At 45.5% G+C, this 10,163-nt stretch overlaps 2 protein-coding genes across 2 annotated transcripts; one reads left to right on the top strand and one right to left on the bottom strand.

Moving 5' to 3' along the window:
* The first annotated feature begins 4,715 nt into the window (after nt 1-4,715).
* SODALDRAFT_298827 (ATPase) lies at nt 4,716-7,599 on the top strand. Its single transcript, XM_028608852.1, has 5 exons — nt 4,716-5,271; nt 5,328-5,755; nt 5,816-6,441; nt 6,520-7,488; nt 7,547-7,599. The coding sequence occupies exons 1-4, from the start codon at nt 4,915-4,917 to the stop codon at nt 7,263-7,265; spliced, it is 2,157 nt and encodes a 718-aa protein (XP_028464838.1). The 5' UTR covers nt 4,716-4,914; the 3' UTR covers nt 7,266-7,488; nt 7,547-7,599.
* SODALDRAFT_281599 (pre-mRNA-splicing factor prp46) lies at nt 7,403-8,935 on the bottom strand (the record flags this gene model as incomplete). The annotated part of the gene is made up of 3 exons (XM_028608296.1): nt 7,403-7,488; nt 7,547-7,711; nt 7,771-8,935. The coding sequence occupies 3 exons, from the start codon at nt 8,933-8,935 to the stop codon at nt 7,403-7,405; spliced, it is 1,416 nt and encodes a 471-aa protein (XP_028464837.1).
* Nucleotides 8,936-10,163: the final 1,228 nt, after the last annotated feature.

The raw sequence follows: 10,163 nt of genomic DNA, 5'->3' as shown, positions 1-10,163 counted from the left end.
CCGTTATCTCCCTTATCGGCGTCCTCTATAAAGGCGGTTTCGCTATCGCGGAGTTATCGCTCGAACTAACTAATAGCCTCGTCGAAATCGAAGGTAGGATCGTTTATTTCGTGATAGTTAGATATCTTAGTGACTCTCCTTAACGGTCTTCGCGCCCTTAGAGGGTAGAGCGATTAAAATATTAAATAGGTAGTCGTAAAGAGTAAAAAGATAGGGTTAAGTAAGGAACTAGGGAGAATTATAATAAGATTATAATAGGGTTAAATATAGATATAGCTAAAGAGTTAGATTAATCGCTGGCCTCCCTTCTTTAAAGGGGAGGCTCCCTCGCTCCTTAAGACTATGCTCTACTCCTCGAGGGCTGCTTATTTGCTTCCTCGAGGGCTGCCTTATTTGCTTCCTCGAGGGCTGCCTTATTTGCTTCGAGGGACTATTCTATTTACTATGTGATAACTTGCTTTATTTATGCCTCGAGGGGTCTTAGAATAGGCACACCTAGACCCCTATGGGTTCGTACTGGGGACCTATTATAACCACTGCTACAGGCACCTGACATAGATATACTTAGCTAACTTAAATTATAGTCCGCTCGCTGCCTTTTAGTCTAGGTAAGTATTTTATACGGTGGCGAGGCAGTATTATATTTATACTTTTATTTCTCTAAAAGTGATAATATTCGTATTATTAGTAAACCCCGCTATTATCGTTTTCGGAATCCTCTTTACTTCGCTATAAAGGGTAGAGATATATAGAATAAAAAGGATAAGGGAGATCGGGGAGTCTTATAGGACGCCCTTATAGAGCTGCTAAGGGGGGGGGGGGTCATTTCGCTGTTATTTCAGAGGTATTCGTCCTAATATCTCTTAGTTAGTGACTTCTAGGCGGCGTTCGTCGGCTTAAGGTGCGTCTTAAGGGTATATAGTATATCCCTTACTTCCAATTTACCGGTATACTAATTTTTTAAGGCAAGGCTAACGGTTTTAGCGATATAATCGTATAGAGTAATAAGACCGTGTTATTACTAATAATAGCGATTCTTTTTAACCTGCTATAGCTTAAAGGCATAATCCTACGTAAATTCTACGTCATTAGTTAGCTTTAGAGGATCTATTAATTCGTATTATTATAGTTATTTAGATTCTTCGACGTTAGGTGTAATAAGATCGGCGATATTATAGGTGTGCGCGAGAGTCCTCACGGCTTTAATCTAAGAGCGCTAGTCTTTTAATAAGGTAAGCGTCACAAGGCCTATACTAGGCACTGCTACCGTGGAAGCTATTATTATACTAATAAAAAGTAGTGGAATAGAATAAACAGATATAGGTTAATTAACTAAACTAAATGCTTTAAAAAATAATATAATAGAAAACGATAAAGCGATTAAATAAAATAAAAGCAGGCGGACGTTACTTGCAGAACAGCTCTAGCCGTAATAGGCTTACGGCTTTAAAATAGGATATCTGTCTTAAAGCTATTAGATTAATCGGAATAAAGTCAGTTTACTAAAGCGCCGAGCTTATAACTATCAGAATATAAATAAAGTACGGAATTATAGATATATATATATATTCATCTAGGTAAAGTTTATAATACTTTATAGGGATATCTAAGTATAGGGGAAATACCTATAGATTTATAGAATCGAGGTACTCCACACGTCTGACGTAATATGCTTTGTCACACCTCGATAAGCTGGCTGAGGGCATCTGACATAAGGTGTCAGCACATAAATAAGGTACGCAAAAGATGTGTGTGTGTATTGAAGAAAAGTAAAAGATACTCTGCGGAAATGTCTAACTATGAAGTAAAAGGAGGGGAAATTGATGTGGATATATCGGTCGGAAGTACCCTATCCGTCTACAGAAATGGCGTAAGTCATACCCCGATAAGGTGGCTGTAGGTATCTGACACACCCCCCTAGAACTGCAGGATTAATCCTGACTGTTCTGCTTAATTAAAGCCGTAAATCTAGGGTAAAATAGAGGTCTAGATATTAATCCACCGGTTGAACGGCTTATTAAACAACGCGCTCTTTTTGTGCCTAAAAACGTAAAAAACGTGTAAAAACAGGTGGTCAAATTGACCCCATAATAACGTTAAAACGTTAAAAATGGGTGCCCAAATAATAATCTAAAGGGCACTAAAACAACGGTTAATCTGGGCTATAGATTATAAACTCAGTATAGCGCCTCTTATGAATTGCCTTAAGCCCCCTGGCTTAGGACCTCTATCCCTAACAGATGTACTAACGCCTTATATTTCTTTTTCGCTATGGCGGTACTTTAGTTAGCCCACTGCTAACTATCTCGTTCGTGGAGATCTAATTAATCAGGACCTTCTTGTCTATCGTATAAGGAGGGAGGTTAACGATTACGTGAGGGTCTCCCTATAGAAGTAGGCGTTTAAGAGATTAGCTATAAAGCAGGAATAGCAGTAGTAGTAGTGGTATTTATCTTAGCTGCGTGTGGATTAGTAGATTAAGGAGTAGTGGTATCGTTTATAGCCTCGCCTATGGCTTTATTAAAGGTATCGCCAGTATCGTTAATTTAGTCCGAGGTGCTCCTCATAGCGCTGGGCGTAGGAGGATCGTCAGGCGCCTATAGTAGCGTTAGAGGTGTAACAACGGGCGTTATTTTTAAAGAAGAAGAGGTTATTAAAGAGGGGAAAATTAGTGCCGTTATTAAAGAGGTAAAATTAATAGTTAAAGAGGGTAAATCAACGGCAGGCATAACGGCAGGCACTATACCTGCCGCGGTCGTGGCAGCCGTTCCACGTGATGCCTCTTAGTTAGTAACCTATTAGGTTTTAAAGGCGTTTTCGGTGGTTTTTAATCTTCCACTATCTACCACCCCCCTAGATATCGACGATTAAGGTTATTATTAACGCTGTTAATAACGCCTTTCCTCTTATAACGCCTTTATCGTGGAGTTCTATCGCTCTAGCTACTACCGTAGGCTTTGAAGTAAACCCTTAGTTAAAGAGGCCACCTCTTTACTTATAAAATTTAAGGCATTTAATACCACCTCTTCGCCTATAAAATAAGAGGCAAAATACATATCGTAAGCCCGATCGTCAGAATCCTTAGACTATTCGGCAGTAAAATTAGATACTTCCTTAGACTAATTCTTCTCTTATAACTTAGCTTTTACCTGCCTTTTCGCCTTATCGACGTCCTTTTTAATATCCTCCCGGAATCTCTTTTAGCGACCTTTATCCTAGGACTTAATAATACGGTCGTAGCGTTCTACCACCTCCTTCGAAGGCGTAAAGCCCTCCTAGCGGCGCGTGGGGTTAACGTTCGGGTAGTTCTGCCACGGAGCGTAGTAGCGATCGTTCCTTCCTATCTTAACGTAATCGCAGATCCATTCCTGCGTTACTATTATTAAAGAAGAAGCCTCCTTTCCTTATTACTACTAACCTCCCTAACCAGCAGGCTGCTATCTGCCTTCTTTATCCTTTCCTAGAAATATCGCCGTATAAAATAATAACGCAGTAGGCTTTATATTAAGCCTACAGGGATACCTATAGCGTAACTAAACCGTATATTCGTTTATAACCTCCACGATAGTAGGTTAGTCTTCCTTATCTTCCCTTAAAATCTCTATAAAGCGCGGTTCTAACTAGTCCGGAGCTATAGTGCCTATAGCCCTAAAAAACGCATTAAGCTAGTCCTCTTTCCTATTAGAGGATCTAACGCTATAGGTCTTTGAATCTCGGTATAGCGATATAAAGTCCTGAAGCTAACGCTCGTGGGGTATCCTCCGTATATTTTATATATATTCTTCCTATTATCGTTTGATTAGTGACTTCTAGGCAGCGTTAGTAGGTTTAAGATAGTCCTTTAAGGCGATTAGGATATCTTTGACCTCCTTCTTCCCTGCGTACTAATCTTTGAGGTTATGATTAACTGTCTTCGCGATATAGTCGTGAAGAGTAGCTAGACCTCGTTACTATTACTGATATCTGTTTTCTTTTACGTTTTATAGCTTAAACTTACGATCCTAGGTATTATTATCTTCTTCCATTAGCTTTAGAGGTTCCGAGGATTCGAGTCTTCGAGGACGTTTAGATTCCTCGAGGTCTAGATTAATAAGGTTAGATACCTGGTTAGCGTAGGCTATCTGTATAATAGCCTCGATCCACTAACGCCACTGTTTTGGTGAGGTGAGGATCGTATAGCCTATCGTGGGCATTACCGTAACTAAGGCCATCGTCTAACTGACTAGGACTATAGGGAAATAAACTATCGGAACCGACTACGAGGGAACGGGACGATTAAAAGGAATGATTAAATAGAGCGATTAAGCGATTAAGTGCTTGATCGATTAAAAAGGAGCGATTAAGCAATTAATTGCTTATTCGTTTAATTGAAAAGCAGGCGGACGTAGCTAATAATACTAAACTAACCGCTATAGAATTAAAGCTATTGATTATCTTAAAGCTGTAGGATCTCTCGGAATAGCTTCGTTTATTAGAACGCCGGGCTTATAACTGTTAGCACATAAATAAGGTACGCAAAAGATGTGTGTGTGCATTGAAGAAGAGTAAAAGATACTCTGCGGAAATATCTAACTATAAAGTAAAAGGAGGGGAAATTGATGTGGATACATCGGTCGGAAGTACCCCATCCGTCTACAGAAATGGCGCAAGTCACACCCCGATAAGGTGGCTGTAGGCATCTGACATAAGGAGTAGAACGTCCAAGCTCCCTAACCCTGGGGGGCCTTTCTCTCAGAACATGAGTTTACGTGGGGAGTTATCCTCCTGCCATTCGCCTATACCACAAGGAACGAATTCCGTCCTTACGATATTGACGACAACCCGAAGCTGGTTTCACCAGTACTAATCTATACATCCTGGCCATATTGACAGCCGTTGCCTTTATCCACCAGATATACAAACTGCCCAGATAAGATGCGTCCACGGTCACTCAATTCGTCAATGCGGCGTCGCCGGCGACGGCTTGGGGTTTGGAGGGATGACTCCGATGACGAGCTCGGCACTCTGGATGTTCCTTGGGAATGGATATATGACACGAAGGACGCACCGAGTTCAAGAGGCAATAAGATCATTGGCGCTCAGTTCGGCAGGTTCCGCTGCTTCATTGGCGACTGTGTTCTATTAAAGGCAGAGGGCTCTCACGAAGCTTGGGTCGCTATTATTTGCCAGTTTCTTGAAGATGACGATGGCCAGAAGGCCGCAGAATTCATGTGGTTTTCAACCGAACCAGAAATTCGCAACAAGTATAGAAAACGAACCGATTCCCTGCTGGTAGGTTTTATACCTGGCCGGGCATATCCGCAATGATGGTATTGCTTACCATACAGAATGAACTCTACATCACACCCTCGTGGGATGTCAATCCACTTGCGGCAATCAACGGCAAGGCCACTGTCATGTCTCCAGAAGTCTTCGCGGAAAGTTACCCTACCGGGAAAGCGCCGCGCTTCTCCAAGGTTTTCGTCTGTCGTCGCGGATGCAACACGAGGACGGCTACGTATACGGACGAGTTTGTTTGGGAGGAACTGTATAAGGGGTCAGAGGATGATCTTTCTCGGTTAATTGACTTTGTGAAGTCTAATACGAAGTCAACCCGGACACGCCCCTCATCGAGGAAACTTTCTCCTGATGCCGAGTCTGCGTTTGAAGAGGACGGGTCTAACATTGAAAGCTCAACGCCGAGAAACTCAAGCACAAGAATATCAACACCGAAATCTAAATCTCGGACGATCACCACGCCATCTTCGCGCAAGCGGTACGTTTTCTACGTTCCTGTGACAAACCGTGCCCGGTAAATTGCTCATAGTTGCTGCAGTATCCTTGTCAAAAACCCTCTTGCGTTCACTCCCTTGGCTACCCGGAGACTGACACAGAACGAGTTCTCACCGTTCCAGCTGGCTTGCTCTCGCCTCCATGTTGCGGCCGTGCCTTCAAGCCTACCTTGTCGTGAGCAGGAATTCTCGTCCGTTTACTCTCACCTCGAGGCTGCAATTGCAGAGGGTACAGGCAGCTGCATCTACATAGCCGGAACTCCTGGAACGGGCAAGACGGCTACTGTTCGAGAGGCAATCGCGCAGCTCGAACGGTGCGTTTTGTCTGACGAGTTGGATGATTTCATATTTGTCGAGATTAACGGCATGAAAATAGCAGAACCCCAACAGGCGTATAGTCTCCTGTGGGAAGCTCTCAAAGCCGAGCGCGTCAGCCCTGTTCAGGCACTGGATCTCCTCGAGCGAGAGTTCAGCCACCCAACTCCACGACGTATACCATGCGTGGTATTGATGGATGAACTGGACCAACTTGTAACGAGGAACCAGAGTGTCATGTACAACTTCTTCAATTGGCCAGCTCTCCCACACAGCAGACTCATCGTGCTTGCTGTTGCTAATACTATGGATCTTCCGGAAAGGACATTGAGTAATAAGATCAGTAGTCGCCTAGGTGGGTTGTGTTCGCTCGCGAAAACGTCTGGCTCTCAAGACGAGAATTGGTTCAACACTGGTACTAACTAGCGCTTAGGCCTTACAAGAATAACGTTTCCGGGATACACCCACGAGCAATTGATGAAGATCATAGAATCAAGGCTAGACGGCATTCCGGGCAATGTCGTGGAGCCTGACGCCACACAGTTCGCCAGCCGAAAGGTCGCCGCCGTCAGCGGTGATGCCAGAAGGGCGCTCGATATTTGTAGGAGAGCCGTCGAACTCGCCGAGGCGCGCTTCGAAGCCGAAATGTCCACACCCAGCCACAAAAGACGTCAGCTGGACAGCCAGGAAATTCGAAGCCGCGAAAACGGATACAATCGAGTGACCATCGCAACCATTAAACGCGCGATCTTTGAGGCCACATCCAACCCCATCCAGCAGTACCTGCGGACTCTACCGCTGAGCCACAGAGTGCTACTTGCGGCGCTTCTCCTCAAGATGCAAAGGAATGGGACGGGAGAAGCAACCTTTGCGGATGTAGTAAGTGGAGCAGAGCGAATGATCAAGCCGGGGCTTGGACCTCCGGGCATCACCATACACGACTCCATGAAAGGCCCCACGCCGCTTCTTATCCATAACCGCCCCAGCGCCGATCTCGCAGTAGCGGAGGACATGGGCCTCCAGTCTTGTGCTATTGACTTGGCCAGCGCTGGAATCATAGTCCTAGAGGCGCAAGTGGCCGAAAGACCAGGGAAGGTGCGGCTGGCAGTAGGAGAAGAGGATATTAGGATGGCCTTCCGAGACGACGCAGATATGAATGCGTTGGGCATTGTAATCTAGAATTCCATACCAACAGCCTCCAGTGGACCGAACCTCCTTTGTCCAGCCCAAAAGTCGGAAAGAGCGGATTTTCGTCCGCCGCTTGAGGTCCGACAACCCACCTTCCTGTGCCGTAATGACAACATGGACCGTCCATTTCAAAATCTTCGTCTTGTTAGAGAGGGTTGCCATGTCAAAGGATGCGTCTCTGGTGTAGCTTGTTCGTCTGGTTTCCAGATTTTTACTGTACCCGATTTGACAGTGAGTAATAATATTTCCGTGAATAGAAGGGGTAAACTGACTTGTCTTATCCGCCTCGCCACAAATCAACCGCAGTCCGGAACGGTCGAAGGTCGAGCTCATTATCCCGGCCTCGGCATCAAGCGAGCCCGGTTGCGCTGTGGTGTCGACAGACTGGAACCGGTACCCGGTTTTCCAATCCCAGAAGCTCATAGAGCCATTGTCCCCTAGCCGACCAGAGTTAGAAGAGCTCGAGTGTGGGGAAAGGATCGCAATATACACTAACCGCCCGAAAAGAAGACATTTTCCTGGTTGACGCTCAGAGTATTGATGATGGCGTTATGGCCCTCGAAGTTTTGCATGAAGGCACCTTCAGGACACTTCCACTGCTTGATGCTCCCTGTACTGCCGGTTGCGAATGTGAACTCATTCGGGTGTATAGCCAGAGCCCTCACCCCTTTCTTGTGATGGGTCAAGACACCCATAGTCTTACCCGCAGCCAAGTCCCAGAGCCTCACGGTGGAATCGAGGGAGGCGGTGACAACTTGGGGGTCAACTTCCTGGCATTTTACATCCGATACAGTTGCCGTATGGCCTGATAGTACGTGGATGTTGCTCCTAGTGCGCATATCCCAGACCCGGGCTACGCCGTCACGCCCACCCGTGACCAGCACGTCAAGAGTAGGGTGGAGGGAAAGCGTGTACACGCCACTCAGGTGACCATGGTAATGGCGGATCACCTTGTTTGTCTCAAGATCCCAGCACTTGACCATCTTATCCTCCCCACAGGAGAATATGTATGGGTGGCGAGGACTAACAGCAAGACCACGGACTGTAGATATGTGGCCGGTTAGTGTTAGCCGCAGGGACCCTGTGGCCAAGTCCCAGATCTTGATGGTGCGATCTCCCGCTCCGCTAGCGAACCATTTGTTTCCTGGTTCCACCGCAAGGCACCTAACCCAGCCTAGATGGCCGGAGATGACTCTCATCAGTTTCCAGGGCGGATGCCATTGCGGCCTACTGGATGTTGCAACGGACGTCTGCGAGACAGGGTCGACGTTCCCGAAGGGGCGCACAAGTGTGTCGGAGAAGTGAGAACCTGCGGTTGTAGGAGAAGCAGCGGCGGGACCTTCTAGAAGTTTGACTGTTTTTTGTCGTCGGGCCTGCGACGGTGTTCTTTGCAGTGCAGTTGGAGCCCGCGCTTCGCCCATTGGAGGAAGTCTGGCCGCGATGGATTCAGGGAGGGTTCGGACGCTGGCATATTCAAGAAGGTAACGATGATCGGTATCCTGGTTATCATCGAGTGACTGATTGTGTACTGTGTCGGTCGTCCGTTTGGCTAATGGCGCATCCCCTGAGCAGAATATTGACTGTGCTGTTCGCAAATTTTCTTCCAGGAGAGACCCCAAGCAGGGACCTGGTGGTCGCTCGGGCTTGACAGTTTCAGACATGATTTCTCGGGGATTGCAAGATGACCTAGTCGGACCAGCTCGTGCAAATGTCGTGTAAGATAGTAGCTAGCTAGGAGCTTTTAAATGCGGATGATGTTGAGAATTCGGAATCCACATTATCTGTTGTCAGATGTGTCGCATTGGCACGAGCCTCGGGGGTGGGCACAGGCCTCGGGGGTGGAAATGACAAGGGTGGACCCACGGTAAAATACTGGATAGGATCCAAATAGAGTAGTATTTCCGGAGGAGTACCGCCCCTTATAAAAATAGGGCAAACGGTCACGTACACGTTATAACTTAATATAATACATACACGCGAAGATTTCCCCGAAGTCAGAAAAGTCAGAAGAGTGTATTTTAACGTGCGATAGTTATAAGCCCGGTTTATAACGCTTAAAGCTATTTAATATCTTCTATACCTTTAAGCTATCTTTCTTACCCTTCTATTATAAAAGCAACTACGTTATAAGCACCTCTTCTTTAATTAACCTCTTCGCTTAAGTAATAGAAGATATCCTCTAATATTCACTGCGATTAATAAATCCTAACCCTAACCACCTAGAAAGACTGGATTATATAGGAATATAGTATCTGCGGGAAGTTCTCCTCTCTTTAGAATAATTACCTTAATTCTTAACTGGATAATAACGAAGCAGAAGCCTCCTTACTACCTAAGCCTACGCCTCCTAATATACGTAAGTACGAAGCCGAAAAGGGCGTTAAGCCTTAGTTAATTAACGACCTCTTAGATTAAGGTAGGGTTTATTACCTTCAAAGCCGCCGCGTATATCGCGAAGAAAAGGCCGACTACGATAATCAGGAATAAGAACTTAATACCCTACGCTCCTATATCCTAGCTATAATCTATATCCCTCTTAGCGACCTTCTTAGAGCGTTATAAGAAGATTAAGCGAATAATATAAGGGCGTGGATTACTACCCTTTATAAGCACGTAGCTTCCACGCCTATAGATTAACGCCGTAAGGCTCCACGTTAATATTATTAGCTTATTAAGCCGTTAAAGACTATTCCTATAGATATAGATAGGTAGATTACTAATTAGAAGGCTACCCTAATAGGATACTAACACGCTAGGGTTATTATTATAGGCTATAGCCCGCGGAATAGTTCCCGGCAGTGGCCGGGACTAAGAAGCACGGACCTCCTAGCGACGCCCGTACGATTCTATATATACTTAGCCGTCTATACACCGCTTAGACTTTTCCCT

This window comes from Sodiomyces alkalinus (genome assembly GCF_003711515.1).
Source record: "Sodiomyces alkalinus F11 unplaced genomic scaffold SODALscaffold_8, whole genome shotgun sequence".
Lineage (NCBI taxonomy): Eukaryota > Fungi > Ascomycota > Sordariomycetes > Glomerellales > Plectosphaerellaceae > Sodiomyces > Sodiomyces alkalinus.
The sequence above is the reverse complement of the archived record's forward strand: the minus strand, read 5'-3'. Positions and strand labels throughout refer to the sequence as shown.